This window comes from Polypterus senegalus, chromosome 3 (assembly GCF_016835505.1).
Source record: "Polypterus senegalus isolate Bchr_013 chromosome 3, ASM1683550v1, whole genome shotgun sequence".
Classification (NCBI taxonomy): domain Eukaryota; kingdom Metazoa; phylum Chordata; class Cladistia; order Polypteriformes; family Polypteridae; genus Polypterus; species Polypterus senegalus.
Genome location: NC_053156.1, coordinates 57221707 through 57239242, shown reverse-complemented (window position 1 = coordinate 57239242; position 17536 = coordinate 57221707). Strand labels below are relative to the sequence as shown.

General features: G+C 38.6%; 1 protein-coding gene across 6 annotated transcripts in view; it reads right to left on the bottom strand.

The window, feature by feature from the left end:
* Positions 1-1437: 1437 nt before the first annotated feature.
* stat6 (signal transducer and activator of transcription 6, interleukin-4 induced) overlaps positions 1438-17536 on the bottom strand; it is a 172795-nt gene continuing 156696 nt past the window's right edge. For 5 of the 6 annotated variants that reach the window (XM_039747264.1, XM_039747266.1, XM_039747267.1 and 2 more), the window contains exons 19-22: positions 10854-10946; positions 7375-7464; positions 5281-5439; positions 1438-1837 (exon numbers count right to left, since the gene is read on the bottom strand). In XM_039747264.1, coding sequence (XP_039603198.1) covers positions 1702-1837; positions 5281-5439; positions 7375-7464; positions 10854-10946 — 478 coding nt within the window. In that variant the 3' untranslated portion in view covers positions 1438-1701. The remainder of the gene's footprint in view (positions 1838-5280; positions 5440-7374; positions 7465-10853; positions 10947-17536) is intronic. The other variant, XM_039747268.1, reaches the window with a different exon arrangement.

The following is a 17536-nucleotide window of genomic DNA, read 5'->3' as shown; positions in this document are numbered from 1 at the left end:
TCTTGAGCTGACCCCATAATGTACTCATTTCTAATCCTACCCATCCTTGTCACACCCAATGCAAATCTTAGCATCTTTAACTCTGCTGACTCCAGCTCTGTCTCCTGCTTTCTGGTCAGTGCCACCATCTCCAACCCATATAACATAGCTGGTCTCACTACCGTCCTGTAGACCTTCCCTTTCACTCTTGCTGATATCCGTCTGTCACAAATCACTCCTGACACTCTTTTCCACCCATTCCACCCTGCCTGCACTCTCTTCTTTGCTTCTCTTCCACAATCCCCATTACTCTGTACTGTTGATCTCAAGTATTTAAACTCATCCACCTTCGCCAACTCTACTCCCTGGGTCCTAACCATTCCATTGACCTCCCTCTCATTCACACACATGTATTCTGTCTTAGAACATTAGAACACTCCAGACGAGAAGAGACCATTTAGCTCAACAAAGCTCACCAGTCCTATCCACTTATGTCTTGTTCCTACTGACCTTCATTCCTCTCCCCTCTAGAGCTTATCTCCACATCTCCAGGGTATCCTCATCCTGCCCCCTACTCTTGTACACAGTGTTATTCGAAAACATCATAGTCCACGGGGACTCCGGTCTAATTTAGTCTGTCAACCTGTCCATCACAATTGCAAATATGAAAGGGCTCAGAGCTGATCCCTGATGTAATCCCACCTCCATGTTAAATGCATCCGTCACTCCTACTGCAGTTCTCGCCACTGTCACACTTACCTCTTACATCTCCTGTGCAACTCTTACGTACTTTGCTGCCACTCCCGACTTCCTCATACAATACCACAGCTCCTCTTGAGGCACTCTGTCATATGCTTTCTACCACAAAGACGCAATGCAACTCCTTCTGGGCTTCTCTAAACTTCTCCATCAACACTCCATCAGAGCAAACATCGCATCTGTGGTGCTCTTTCTTGGCATAAAACTATACTGCTGCTCACTAATCATGATCTCAAAGCATAAAAATATTAAAGAGAACAGTCAAGTTTGTTTTATCTTTTAGTGATGAATTTCATGTGGGAGCTTTGAAAAATATCCCAACATAAAACTATACAGCAGTGTTTTGTAGAAATCACCAGAGAAAGGCACACCAGTCTGGTATTAAGGTGGTGGAAATACTTAGATACCAAACAAGCAAAAGTTCTTCCCCAGCTCAGTACTCGACTTTACAGAAAGTAGTAGGCCTGGTGTTCGGAATGGGCTGTCCATAAACAGGAAGCAGCCCCACTCATGCACAGTAATCCACATTAGGACAATTTAATCCACGAAGAACAGAAAAAGATTATTGATGGAAAAATGAAATGTTAACAACTACTCAAGCCCATCATAAGGAAACAAAGCAGATGAAGGGGAAAGGGAGCACTAGTGATTAACTATTTCCCTATTCCAACAAAAATGGCAAAAATATACACAAACACCTCCATGTTACATTTTTATTGAAATTTAAATGTATAAAGATATAAACACAGGTATGATATTAAAAATGAGAAGCAGGCTGAATCTCCAGTTGACAATCAGATATATTTCAATTTACAATGACGTAACCCACTCGGAGTCCACAGTTCAGCTGTCCATGCAGTGGGTGAGAGCGCGATTGTGATTGCCAGAAATCAAACCCACTTTTTCAGATTAAAGTCTGGATTTCCTTAACCAATCCCTTACAAAGAGGCAGAACAGCAGGGCTCAGATGTGGGAGCACTGACTGCTCTGAGCACAATGACATCTCTTCTGTGATAAGAAGTCAGTGTCCATAGGGGTGCTATCAGCTAGCATTTCTCCAATCTCCCAGTTGCTTGGGGGCATCAAGTCTCCATCCATCCTACAAACGAAAGATGGCAAGGGTTAGTAACAAGGCACAGAAGGAACCTTTGGTTTATTGTTTTTATCTGAGTTTGCCAAAATGACTTATCACGATAAATGTATGAATTCTGAAAATGTACAGAATGACAACTATATTGAAATGGCATGCATGACGGGAAGATCTGAATGACAGGCAGCAAAGAAGTGCTTCTAAGACTAGTCTACAGGCAGCAACAAGAACTGTAAGAATGGGGCATTCTGGGAAGTTAGTGGAAAGAGTATAGTGACAGACATGACCTTTGGTATTTAAGATAAAGGAGGTAAGAAAGACTAAAGTGGTTCTGTGATGCTGACGAACAAGTAAATCAGATCAGTGAGATGATGGTACCCACAGAAGCTGACACCAGGAAGAAGACCATGAGAAGAACAGTCCCAAAACCAGGATTTTTGTTTTGTTTGTGGTGCAGTGTCGTTTAAGGGCCCGGAGATCACGGGCATCCAGTATGGTTTTACGGCCTTGACCCTTATGCGCAGAGATTGTTCCAGATTCTCTGAATCTTCGGATGATGTTATGCACAGTTGATGATGATAGATGCAAAGTCTTTGCAATTTTTCGCTGGGTAACACCTTTCTGATATTGCTCCACTATCTTTCTGCGCAACATTGTGGGAATTGGTGATCCTCTACCCATCTTGGCTTCTGAGAGACACTGCCACTCTGAGAAGCTCTTTTTATACCCAATCATGTTGCCAATTGACCTAATTAGTGTTTATTGGTCTTCCAGCTCTTCGTTATGCTCAAATTTACTTTTTACAGCCTCTTATTGCTACTTGTCCCAACTTTTTTGGGATTTGTTGACACCGTGAAATTTTGAATCAACATATATTTCCTTTAAAATGATACATTTACTCGGATTAAACGTTTGATCTGTCATCTACGTTCTATTACAAATAAAATATTGACATTTGCCATCTCCACATCATTGCATTCAGTTTTTATTCACAATTTGTTTAGTGTCCCAACTTTTTTGGAATCCGGTTTTTAAGATTGCACCTAAATCAACCATTTATTGCATCATCAAGAACTTCAAGGAGAGAGGTTCAATTGTTGTGAAGAAGGCTTCAGGGCGCCCAAGAACATCCAGCAAGTGCCAGGATCATCTCCTAAAGTTGATTCAGCTGCGGGATTGGGGCGCCTCCAAAGCAGTGGTGGCAGCGGGCAGGTGTGAGTGCATCAGCATGCACAGTGAGTCGAAGACTTTTGAGGGATGGCCTGGTGTCAAGAAGGGCAGCAAAGAATCCAAGAAAAACATCAGGGACAGACTGATATTCTGCAGAAGGTACAGGGATTGGACTGCTGAGGACTGGGGTAGTCATTTTCTCTGATGAATCCCCTATCCAATTGTTTAGGGTATCCAGAAAAAAGATTGGCTCGAGAAGGAAAAGTGAGTGCAACCATCAGTCCTGTGTCATGCCAACAGTGAAGCATCCTGAGACCATTCATGTGCCTAAGAACACAGCCATGAATAAAGAATTGTACCAAAACATCTTATGAGAGCAACTTCTCCCAACCATCCAAGAACAGTTTGGTGATGAACAATGACTATTCTAGCATGATGGAGCACCGTGCCATAAGGCAAAAGTGATAACTAAGTGGCTCAGAGAAGAAAACATCAACATTTTGGGTCCATGGCCAGGAAACTCCCCAGAACTTAATCCCATTGAGAACTTGTGCTCAATCCTCAAGAGGCGGGTGGACAAGCAAAAGCCCACAAATTCTGACAAACTCCAAGCATTGATTATGCAACAATGGGCTGCCATCAGTCAGGATTTGGCCCAGACGTTGACTGACATCATGCCAGGGCAAACTGCAGATGTCTTGAAAAAGAAGGGCCAGCAATGTTAATACAATTGTAATTGTCAATGAAATCCTTTGAAACTTTTGAAATGCTTGTAATTATACTTCAGTATACCATAGAAGCATCTGACAAAAACATCTAAAAACACTGAAGAGGCAAACTTTGTGAAAACCAAAGCTTGTGTCATTCTCAAAACCTTTGGCCATGACTGTATGTGGTAATGCAGAAAATCAGATGTATATTTTTTTTAATGAAATTATTTTAAAGTAATAGCTGGTATTGACTTATATTGTTTAGAATTACAATTAAATCGAACATTCAATCAAAACATACATATTTTTCATTGTCTTCTCACAATGTATGCCACGCAATCCTGGAATGAGTCTAGTAGACATATAAGTAATGGGTGAAGAAAATGAGAACACCGACGAAACAAGTCAGGAGTTACATCAATGCATGCAAGCAAAAGGAGATGGACACAATGAGGCACTGGAGCAGCAGGAGTCAGGAACTGAACTGAAAGAACGAGAACTTATTCATCCTGTACACAGACTTGGACACTAACAGACAACCCCACAAATGCACTGTGGTCTTGCCCCAAGCAAGGCCAGAACATTTGTTTAATTTCATCCTATGATTTCTCAAATCACCTGTTCCAAAATGTTGTTGTCAAGTTCAATACTCCATGTCAATAGAAGACAATCCTGGGAAGGACTTAAATGTAACATCTTGAGACAGAGATGATCACTCAAAATAGTAACAGCGATCTTCATTAATTTTACTTGGGATGAAGATACTCAGGACTTGCGATTGAAATGTGTCACACCATCACTTGACCATTAGAGTCTTTGTTGTTGGGACACTTTTTTTGGACTGTTGGCAAAAGTTAACAATAATGATTTTAGAAAATGGCTCCATAAATTAATTTGATGGTAAAAAATGATTCATCAGCATATAGGACATTCCTTCTCAACTCATTTATTATGCTTGAAGGAGCTCATTAATAAGTACTGGCAAAAGCTGCTGTATGTTTACAAAGGAATGGGTCATTTTATTTAAATCCCAGCATCTGAGAACTTCCAGCGAGGACTTACTAAGTTTGCATTCAGACTCTGAAGGGAAAGGCTTACAAGGAAAGAAAAACATGAATGTCAGCCTAATCAATGTGAGGTGAAGAGCAGACAGGATAGAAAATTCAAGTTGACACTTCTTGGTGTTTTTGTGAAATAGTCTCCTGTGAGAGTAAGGAAGATTATTGTTCAATAAATCAAGAATGCATTAAACTATACGCAGTAGTTATGTTAAAAGTAGCACCTCAGACACTGTAGGGTTCATATTTATGTAGGCAAAGGTTATAAGTGTGCCACTGTGATCTGTGAGGTTTATTACAAACACATTATTTTATAAAACAATAGCTAGACAAACCAGCTGACAAGGTGAAACTGGCCAAGAAGATGGACAGAAATGCTGATGTTTGCTCAGTCACTATATGGCCAGAGTGATGACCAATGGCTACCATCTGCAGAGGCCATGAGAACATGGGAAGGTGTTATTGGGCGTAGTCCAAAGATAACATGGACGGCTCTGTTGGAAGCTGCCCATACCTGGCAAATCTGTAAATATGTGAGTTTTTATACTGAAGAGGATCCATCAGGAAGCCAGAATCCGAGCACTGCTGCTTCCTGCCTTGCTGGACCGATTCTGTCAGCATCTCCACTGAAGACTGACTGTACGTTTCGTTGGCTTCTCTCCGGCCTGGATATCTATGTATAAATGAATTATGCATTGTATTCTTTGGGGTGGAAATGACATTATAAACAAGTTAAATACATAAATCTCTTTTGTACCATATTTCTCTTGTCTGATTATTTCCTCAATGGTTACAAAAGGGATGAGTATCAGCTCCCATCTGTTCTACATTAAGAAAAGACACATCCCCTTACTGGTGCCCCCTGCTGGATACAACTTAATATTGCCTTAAAAATGCTAGATAAACAATAATTTATAAGCTGCTTTATACTGGATGGCCTGTTCTCCTCTTTGCCTAGTATCTTTCTTATTATGCTGAAATATGGTCTTAGACTATTCATGTTGTCAAAAACGTACACACTATAGATGGTCTACCCTTCATCTCACTTTAGCGTCAAGATGAATATCCTTCCCAAGCTTTTTTTTTCTACTTCAAAGCATTCTCATATACAGTAACAAATCATTTTTTAAGAAGTTAAATTCAATCATAACCTCATTTGTTTGAAATTCAAAACATCCACGCATCCAAAGGGCAAGCCTACAAAGACCTAAGGCAGAAGGTGGCATGGCTCTACCTAACTTTCAATTTTATTATTGGGCAGAAAATATATAAGCTATAAAAACCTGAACATGGACACAAATAGATGAACATACACAGGCTTGGTCCACAATAGAAATAAAATCCTGGAGCACTTCTCTATATTCCTTGCTTTGTGCCCCAGTAAATATACTAAGAACCCAACTGTGCTTCAGTCACTCAGAATATGGAACCAATGTAGGAAGAACTTTAAGATGGAGAAGCTTTTATCTGTGGCACCTCTGCATGAGAACCACCTTAATCCACCCTCTCAAACATAAGCAATTTTTAATGTTTGGAAAACAGTTGGGATTAAATCACTTAGAGATTTGTACAAAGATAACGTCTTTGCATCCAACAAACAATTACAGTCCAAATTTAACTTTCCATCAACACATTTCTTTCGCTACCTCCAAATTAGAAACTTTACTAAAGAAAATCTGCCCAATTTTCTTCACCTCCCACCTACTTCTATTATGGAACAAACATTGATCAGTCTTGAAGACTGTATTTCTTTAATATATAAAACCATTTTAAAGTTCCTTCCTTTCAAAGATCCCAGAGTACGGTGGGAAAAGGATCTCTCACTCAACATATCAGAAAAAGAGTGGAAGGCAGCCATGCACACAATTCACTCGAGCTCCATATGCGCAAGACTCAAAATATTTCAAATTGAATAATTTCTCTGTCATTTAGAATTGTCCATACTGTTTGCAGGGCAAGATCCAGTCTGTGAACGCTGCAATTGAGCTCCAGCCTCACTAGGCCACATGTTTTGGGCCTGCACCAAATTAACATCATTTTGGACCAAAATCTTTAAATGCCTTTCAGACAGCCTTGGTGTCATAATCCCAATAGCTGTGTCTAGTGAACTCCAAGAGGGGCTTAAAGTGCAGAAGGACAAACAAACTGCAATTGCCTTTACTACACTATTGGCACGTAGACTTATTTTGCTCAATTGGAAGAATCCTAACTCACCTCCTCTAAGTCAGTGGGTAACTGATGTTATATACTATTTGAAATTGGAAGGAAACAAATTCTCACTTAGATCTGTATAAAACTTTTTTTTTTTTAAAACCTGGCAGGATCTAATCAATAACATTTTAAAAAAAGCATTTTAATTGGGGAAAAAGGATTTTCTCCCCCCTATTTTTTTCTACTCTTGAAGTTTTATTCTGGCTGTTGGCCTAACTCTCTTTCTCATGGATGGGGGTTGATTTGAACTTAGTTTTGCCATGTTTGACTTACTTGTATGGAATGTTATAAATTTAATAAAAAGTTTAAAAAAAGTACACACTATGTTAGGCATTTGTACATAGTCATTATCAAGAATCATGTCTGTAAAATATAACAGAAGATAGAAAAGACTCACGTCCATGGAAAGTTCTGTACAGGATAATGGATCTGCTGATGTGTACTTGGCACCAAGTCTGGGTGACTCCCTGGGTTAATTATTTGATTTCTAGAAAAATGAAACCAATTGATCAGCAACAGCATTTCATTTGCACATAAAACAACTAAATGAGAAACATCCAAAGCTAAACATTTACACGTAGGCACACACAAAAAAAACACACGGAGTTTCTAACTTGGTTATGAGTCCTATTATTCTCACAGCTTTTACTTACAAAATTGGTAACAGCATGAGGTTCCATAGATGGCTGAATACATACACTCACTCATTATACATTTCACTCACTTTTGGTAGCGCGTCACCTACCGTACATCTCATCTGCTATGTGCATTAGGAGTGCTTCACCAGTGCTGGTGTGTGTTATACATAAAGTGGACTGCAGGGACACATTTGATTAGCGTCGCTCAGCACAAATACACTGATGGCTGTTTTTAAATTAAAGAAGCATGAAATGTAAAATAACGTACCAGTGCTCTCAATCAGGAGATGCAGTCTTTGTGACTTGTTAGAATTTATCCTCTAACTTTACATAACATAGCCAAACAATATAATATTACAAGGTACGCATCTTCCCTAAAAAGAGCACACTACAATCTGTACAGCAATTTACAGCTCACACTTGATGGGTGTCTATTATGAACTGCTGAATTACTTCTGAAATTAACACACTTACATTATTAACTCACAGCAAAGAATACCTTTGTATTTGTAAAGTCACTCACTTTACATATACAATATATACTATACATGCAGAAAAAAAAGGAATCCCAATGACATGTTTCTGTTGTCAGCATTTTGGTGCATTTCCAGGGAGGCCACATACTTGCTACCTTGTAAGTGACAGCAAACTCACAATGGCAATTTGTGGGAAGAGCTCAGATACTGCTGCTGAGCAAGTGTGCTTCAGGCACAGTCCTGTCTCCTTTTATCTTCACTATGTAAACCGCCGATTATAAATATAACACCAGGTTACGTCATTTGCAGATATTCTCAAGAGGTTTCTGCACTTATGGGGTTAGACAGAGTACAGGAGTCAGGTGGAGAACATTGTTACAAAGAGAACTGTTTGCATCTTAATATCAGCAAAACTAATAAACTGGTTATTGACTTCCGCCACAGCAAACAGCTTCCATGTCTGGTCACTATACAGGGAGTAGATGTAGAGGTGGTGCATCACTATAAGTACTTGGGGTCCACCTTGTTGACAGGCTGGACTGATCTCAGAACACAGAGGAACTATATCAGAAAAGGAAAAGCAGACTCTTCTTCCTTAGGAGACTGCATTCCTTTGATGTGGGAAGTGATACCCTTCACGCTTACTCCAACTCAGTGATGTCCAATGAGATTTTCTTCGCTGTGGTGTGCTGGGCTGGTAATATCGCTTCAAGAGATGCCCACCAAATCAACAGACTAAATAAAAAGGCAGGCTCAGTTATGGGACACACTCTGGACCCCCTAGAGGCCCTAGTGAAGGAGAGAATTAAAGCAAAACTGAGTGCCATTATGAACAATGCTGCACATTATCTCTCTGACACACCAACACTGTGGAATTTCAGCCAATGAATTATTTAGCTGAAGTGTGTCAAGAAACACTATGGGGGTTCCTTTATACCAACAGCAATATACCTGTATAACGCCTCACTGGGACTGTGATTGCCAAGTACGTGGTTATCTTTCTTGCTTTTTAGTTATTCTTGTATGAATATGTACATATATCTATCTATTTATGTATTTATTTATTTATAGAGTTTCTGTAAAAAGTTTAATTTCTCCCTAGGAACAAATAAAAATCAATGTATACTGTACAATATACTGTATGTGTAAAGCTATATCTTCATGCATACACTCACTGTGCAAATTATTACGCACACCTATACACCTGCTTATCCATGCAGTTATCTAATCAGCCAATCACGTGGCAGCAGCTCAATACATAAAATCATGTGGATACAAGTCAAGAGCTTCACTTAATATTCACATCAAACACCAGAGTGTGGAAAAACATGTGATCTCTGTGATTTAGACTCTGGCAGGATTGTTCATGCCAGACGACCTGGTCTGAGTATTTCTGTAACTGCTGATCTCCTGGGATTTTCACACACAACTGTCTCCAGAGGTTATTTAAAAGGGTGTCAAAAACATAAAACATCCAGTGAGCAGCAATTCTGTGAATTGAAACACCTTGTTAATGAGAGATGTCAAAGGAGAATGGTTCGAGTTGACAGAAAGGCTACAATAACTCAGATAGTCACTCTGGTCCACTGTGGTGTGCAGAAAAGCATCTCAGAATGCACAACACATTGAACCTTGAGGTGGATGAGCTACAACAGCAGAAGACCAAATCAGAATCCTTATTGTGACAAATAAAAAAAAAATGTTTTTAATTCTTCAGCTAATCCAGCATTTAACAATTTTATATTAAGTTTTTAAGTGGTTCCCTGTACAATGATGGTTGTACTGTACTGTATGTAAAAATAATACAGGCTATGCAGTTGGCAAGACAAAGTGCATTTTTCATTGTAGTGTACTGTAATTACAGTATCAAGGTAATAATCATCAACTATTAATTTTGTCATAATTGTGCACCCCAATTAAAACATTCAGTTCACTGCATGTCCCATGTAAATATGCAGTCTGTAAATATCAATGTCATAAGTTAAAGTAAACCCCAATTTAGTGTATATTGCTTTTGATCTAAACCCTTTCAAAACTTTGTACTGCAACAAGATTACAGATCAAAGTGTTACATTCAAATCTGATTGAAGCTACCAGTTTTACAGGATGTGCTGCAGGGTCAAGTTATATTAATACCTAAAATTCCCCATAATCCTACTAAATTACCTGTTTCAATTCAAAAGAATACAGTTTACCGTAAAACTGTGTTTTGCAATAACCATCAACAAAAGCCAAGGTCAGCCAGTAGGAAAAACAAGAACTGATCTACGGCATGAATGTTTTACTCACGGTCAATTGAATCTAGCATATTCAAGAGCAAGGAGTTCCAGTGAACTAATAATATTAGCCTCTAATAAAAAAAATTAATTACCGCACCATAGCATATATTTTTTATATATTTATATTAACACACAAACACTCGTCATTGATGGACAGTACATAGTAACATAGTACAGTAAATATCAAAGTATGTTTTCCTGTATTTTATTTTAATAGTTATGCTCCATATGCATACTGTAACTGTCACTTTGAAATGCAGTGCATTACATTATATAAGGAAAAACCGCCCACCAAACCAAGAAGTAAGTTAACAATAAACAAGTTTTCTGTGCACCTGTCCATTACTATACTATAGGTAGAAACAGAATTTTCCAGTTCAAAGGAGAAATCACAATGTAGATCAGGAGGACATTACATTAAAACAATTGCTTATATCACAGAAAGACATTCCATACATTACTCAGTTTTATTACAATACTTACGAGAAGTTGAATGTCATTGGATCCACTTCACTGGGCATAGTGGAAGTAACAACTGGAGTTGAGACATCATTTATGCGTGTAGACGGCTGTTCTCTGAAAAAAGAAAGCATGACGTCAGCACTGTGTGTGATCTGCTCATATAGAATGATCTAATTATTGGTATGATCTCATCTGGCAAGAAAAAGAAAGTAGTGACTGCAAAATCTCAGTGAAAGAGGGGATGGTTCAGGCAGAAGAAACGCCACAGAATATGAAGATTGCTGAAGAGAGTCAAGACAGACTGAAATTAATTATTTCACTTGCTGTCTAGGACTTTTTTTCAAATTTGGAGTTAATGATTTTTAAAATTATTCCCATAGCTGGAGATCATTTAACCCATCCAGCTCCTTAGCTTAACTAACGGCTAAGATCTGTTGACGTGGCACCCAAAATAATTTGCTTTATTGTTTTTGTTCAATCAAACATGCACATGCCAACAGTGTATAGTAAATAAAGAGTAACATTCAGAGTGAGTGACCATGATAGTGACCTGACACAGTAACAGTGGCGAGATGAAAGGTTTTGCAAAAGATTTATCACTGAAACCACAACATGTTGTACATGGATGCAGTACAAAAGAGAAAATAAGATAATCAGCCAGTTCACAGCCTATAAAAGCAATACAATATTCAACAGGTGACAAAGTAATACTCACATTTACCCTCATCCATCCCCAACCAAACCCATTTAACCTAACTTAGGGTGGCAGGTGCTGGAGCTGATACTGGCAAAACTGACCACGAGTCCACTTAAGTTACTCTTTCTCATATGGCACCAAATAACCTAAAAATGCACAAAACCTAACATGCAAACATCCTGAGGCAAACTACAAAACAATATCAAGATGAGGATCAGGCGCGAGATTATTATCATATAACCAGAACATACCAGAATGTTCTAGTTATAAAGAGAAGCAAGGATATAAAGTGGCATTTAGAGCAACCGCATCATTCAATGAACTACATACATAACACAACCTTCTCAAACTTGTTTAATCCAGTTTAGGGTCACAAAGGGTCACATGTACACAGCCAAACTAACACAGGATAAATTGCAGACCCCCATCAACCTAACTAGCACATCTTTGAGAATATGGGAGGAAAATCTATGCGGACTTGGGAAGAACGAGTGAGTCCTACACAGACAAAAAACTATAACCAGATGAAGCATTTGAAACCAGGACATGGGAACCCTGAAGTCCCAATGTTAGTCAATGTGCCAGTTATTACTGGAGTCGTTTTTTGTAAATAACATTTGAATAAGATGAAAAAATGTGAATGCCACAGCTTGTGTGTACATTACAGTAAGATCTTGTTGGATTAATTAACCACTCAGCCTATGGATTTCTTCTCTGAATTAACTAGACACAAGTAAGGAATTCAAAACTCAGCAATAACAAGAAACCCGCCCATACACACATTTCCACTATTACACCAAACACCCCTTTATAATGATGAAACAATTTCATGTGCCTTATCCATGGTTTGTTTTAAGAATTTAAACTAGCATTACAGAGCAAAATTCTTTTTCTAACGTTTCAATGTTTTGTTTTTTTCTTACCTATTTTGATACAGAGGGATAAAAAAAAGCATTTGATCCCCTGCTGAATTTGTAAGTTTGCTCACTTACAAAGAAATGAACTGTCTCTAATTTTTATGGTAATTTCATTTTAATGGAGAGAGACAGAATATCAACCAAAATCCAGAAAAAACACATTACATAAAAGTTATAAATTGATTTGCATATCATTGAGAGAAATAAGTATTTGATCCCCTACAAGGCAGCCAGAATTGTGACTCCCACAGATTGACTGTGTGTCCACATGGTACACAGATTACAATCAATCAATCAATTACAGATACTCCTGATCTCAACTAGTTATGTGTATAAAGCACAACTGTCCCCAGAATCAATTTCTTCCATTCCAGCCCCTCCACCACCATGGGTAAGACCAAAGAGCTGGCAAAGGACGTCACGGACAAGAACTGCACAAGGCTGGAATGGGCTACAAGACCACCAGCAAGAAGCTTGGTGAGAAGGTGACAATTGTTGGTGTGATTATTTGGAAATAGAAGAAATATAAAATGACCATCAATCACTCTCAGTCTGCAGCTCCATGAAAGATTTTGCCTCATGGGGTGAGGATTATCATGAGAAAGGTGAGGAATCATCAAAAAACTATATGGGAGAAGATTGTTAATGATCTGAAGGCAGTTGGGACCACAATCACTAAGAACACCATTGGTAACACACTATGCCGTAAAGGATTGAAATCTTGCAGTGCCCACAAGGTCACCCTGTTCAAGAAGGCACATGTACATGCCCAGATGTTCATTGGCATTTTGGGCTGATCCCTCAACTTCCTCATGATCATCCTCACCCCATGAGGCAAGATTTTGCATGGAGCTCCAGACCGAAGGCGATTGATGGTCATTTTATATTTCTTCCATTTCCGAATAATTGCACCAACAGTTAGAACATTAGAACACTGTAGATGAGAACAGGCCATTTAACCCAACAAAGCTCGCCAGTCCTATCCACTTATTTCTTCCAAAAAACATCAAGTCGAGTTTTGAAAGTCCCTAACGTCTTACTGTCTACCACACTACTTGGTAGCTTATTCCAAGTGTCTGTTGTTCTTTGTGTAAAGAAAAACTTCCTAAAGTTTGTGCGAAATTTACCCTTAACAAGTTCCCAACTGTGTCCCCGTGTTCTCGATGAACTCATATTAAAATAACAGTATCGATCCACTGTACTAAATCCCTTCATAATTTTAAAACACTTCAGTCATGTCACCTCTTAATGTTCTGAGCTTAAACTAGGCTTAGCTCTTTTAATCTTTCCTGTAGCCCTCGAATCAGCCTAGTCGCTTTTCTCTGGACCTTTTCTAGCACTGCTATTTCGTTTTTATAGCCTGGAGACCAAAACTGCACACAGAACTCCAGATGAGGCCTCATCAGTGCATTCTAAAGGTTGAGCATAAGCTCTTTGGATTTATACTCCACACATCGTGCTATATATCCTAACATTCTGTTAGCCTTCTTAATGGCTTCTGAACACTGTCTGAAAGTCGATAGCTTAAGAGTCCACTATGACTCCTAAATCCTTCTCATAAGGTGTACTTTCTGACTGCGTATTGCCTATTCAAAGCTAACATTTTTACTTTGTATGTATAATACTTTACATTTACTGACATTAAATTTCACTTTCTCACCATTTGAGTGACACTAAGCAAGTGACTTGAATTGCCTGGTACTTCATTTGTAAGAAATATGATTATACTAATGTTATGTCCCAGAAAAACACTTTGGGATGGGGCTCACTCTGTAAAGGCATGAGAAGCGTTGTTTATGTGTCTCCAGTTTTTACCAGTTCCACCCAATCAAATGCCAAATAAACGTGACCTCTCCTGATTCAACAATGCACTGCAGAGGTATTCCTGTTGGTTCCATGTTGCAGCAAGCTTTCTATTTTCCATCAAACACAATAAACCGTTACTAAGGCATTGAGTGTTCAATTAAAATGAGTCATTATCCTGTGAAGAGGCAGCATGTTTAGTATGGATTCCACACAACTCTAGCATACTGTTTAAAAGTCTGCACATTGTCACTGTCACTTCAGTAGGTACTTCAACTTTACTCCCACACACAAAAGGCATGCAGGGTAGTTTGACTGGCAACACTAAAGTGACTTGGTGTGAATAAATGTGGGTGTTCCTTGTGATGGACTGGCGCACATTCTTGATGTTCAGAAAAAGAATGGATGAAGTATTCAAAGATTATACCAGTTGATGTTTGGCTCTGGAATTAAGATTAAGATACTTATTTTTTTTAATCATCAGTAATAATGTGTTACTTATTATTTGGTTAATTGGTAATTAATATTTAAATAACTGAACAAATAATGAAAATAACAATTCATATTCCTAGGTACAGGATTAGTTCCTCCTTTATAGCAGATATTGCCGGGACAGACACAAGCACCTTCAAACAGGAATAAAGTGGTTATGAAAAAATAAAGCACACGTGTTGTTTTCTTTGTGTATGATGGAATGTTTAATCTTTCTCACTGACATTTTAATAAAGAAAGTACTTAAGCAGAAACAAAATAAAAATGACACTCTAAATTTTAAAAGTGTAAATTTCAGAGATGGGAACCTGGTTTTGTGTGGGAGGAAATTTCCTTAGAAATTCAGGAGATGAATAATTTCCTCAAAAGCTAAAGCTCTGCTTCAATAGCTGGGACAGTCCCATAAAGGGTTCAGGAGAAAAGTGAATCATCTGAACCAGTTTGGCAGGAATACCCCTTAAGAGGAGGAGGAAAGAGAAAAAGAGCAAAAGCGTGACAGACTGGCAAAATGAATACACACGCACATACCTTACCACACACACACACACAAACCCACCCACTTTGCCACACACACATCCTTTGATCTACATTTCAACAAGTGCCTCTTGCTTATCGCATTATTTTACCACAGACTTAATACAGGAGAAGAAAATTTTCTACTGTCCCACTTAGTCAGCTGAAATCTGTCACCATTTATTTTAAGACAGCCAATATCACACAGACAACACTGCTGTGGTTTTTGGTTAGTCAAGGAGCATTTCACAGTTTCAGCAGCCAGGAAGTCGCCAGCAGGACCTAAACATCCTTACTAGGTAAGCAACTTAAATCACAACTGCTTGTTTGTTAAATGGAATGTACAAGTATGCCTCTTTCACATTTGAGTAAGAGGGTAGTGAGACGAAATTTAACAAATTGAGACAATGATAACCTTATTTTATAAAAAAAATATATTGCATAAGAAAGGTTTAGAGACTTACACCCTATGTGTAATGCAGAGATGAATTCCTAGATGCATAAACCTGAACACCATTTATACACCATTTACTTTTACTTTCTTTGCAGGCCTTTGCATTACCCTGTCCCTACTACTAGAAACAGAAGCACAGACCATGGCTGCACTGTTAATCATGGTATTGCATTCAAATATTTTGATCCTGTCTCACTTTCACAGCTGAAAAGAACTATTGACACCCTTAAACCAGCTCCCATTCCTCTTGATATTGTACCACCACGCCTCCTAGTAGAAGCCTTTGATGTTTTGGGCCCATCTTTACTAGCCATTATCAATAATTCTATTAGTGCAGGGGTTGTGCCCTCATTTTTGAAACATGCTGTAATGCGTCCCGGTCTAAAAAAGGCAGAATTAGATCCTGGAGTCTTAGCCAATGTTCACCCTATTTCCCAATTGCCATTTCTGGCTAAAATATTAGAAAGAATTATTTATAATCAATTGGTTCATCACCTTAACTCCAATAATTTATTTGAGATCTATCAATCTGGCTTTAGGCGTTATCATGGTGTTGAGATGGCCCTCCTTAAAGTATTCAATGACAACTCTATTATTACTGACTCAGGTGGCACTGCAATCCTTGTCCTCCTGGACCTGACTGCTGCCTTTGACACTATTGACCATGAGATATTGCTGTTGGGCTTAAAGGGGCTGCTCTTAACTGGTTCAGGTCATATCTAACTGGTTCCCGGCGGTGTTGCGGTTTACTGTTACTTTCTACTTCATTTTTGTACTTTAGTGTTTAGTAGACTTTTACTTTATCTCATTTACTGTTGTTCTCGACGGTTTTGCCGTTTTTTTCTCGTTTCTATTTTTTATGTAGCATGTTCACGAATTAGTCATAGAGAAAATTGATATACTTTGGCTCCAGCAGGACAAACCAAAAATGTTGTATATAAAGAAGCTCTATAAGTTGCATGTAGATACATAATTATTCCAACTACAGCGACTGCAGCGAAGCGCACGTGGTCTTCTAGTTCTCTATATACCTTCACCCTATTGGAACTATTTTTAGGAAATGTAACATTTCTTTTCACTGCTATGCTGATGATACCCAAGTTTATATTCCCGTCTGCAACTCTGCAATAAATCAATTGCACAACTGTCTTTCTGAACTAAGATCCTGGATGGCTAATAATTTTCTTGATCTGAAACAAAATAAAATGGAGGTGCTTATATTGGGTCCATCAGCTAAAGCACAAATTGATCTTGGTCTTCTCGGCTCTTTCTCTGTCTTTTGAAAACTTCAAGTCCGCAATCTAGGTATTATCTTTGACAGTAACCTCTCTTTTGAAAAACAAGTTAATTCTGTAGTCAAGAGTTGCTTTTTCCAACTTCGTCTATTAGGTAAGATCAAGCCTTTTTTTATCTTCTAGGGATCTTGAGAAAGCTACTCATGCTTTTATATTTTCTCGCCTTGATTACTGTAACTCGCTGTATTCTGGCATTAGCAAATCCCTGATACGCAGGTTACAGTTGTTCCAGAATGCTGCTGCTCGCTTTCTGGTTGGGGCAAGAAATTCTGATTCTGTTTCTCCAATATTAGCTTCTTTACACTGCCTGCTTGTCAGTATTCGAATTGATTTTAAAATCATGTTGCTAGTTTTTAAATCTTTACATGGGCTTGCTCCTGCCTATTTATCCGAATTGTATGTTTTACACCAGCCATCCAGAGTGCTTAGATCTTCTGGCCAGTTGTCTCTTGTTGTCCCTCGTACCAAGTGTAAAACTAAGGGGGACAGGGCTTTTGCAGCTGCTGCTCCTCGCCTGTGGAACTCTTTACCTC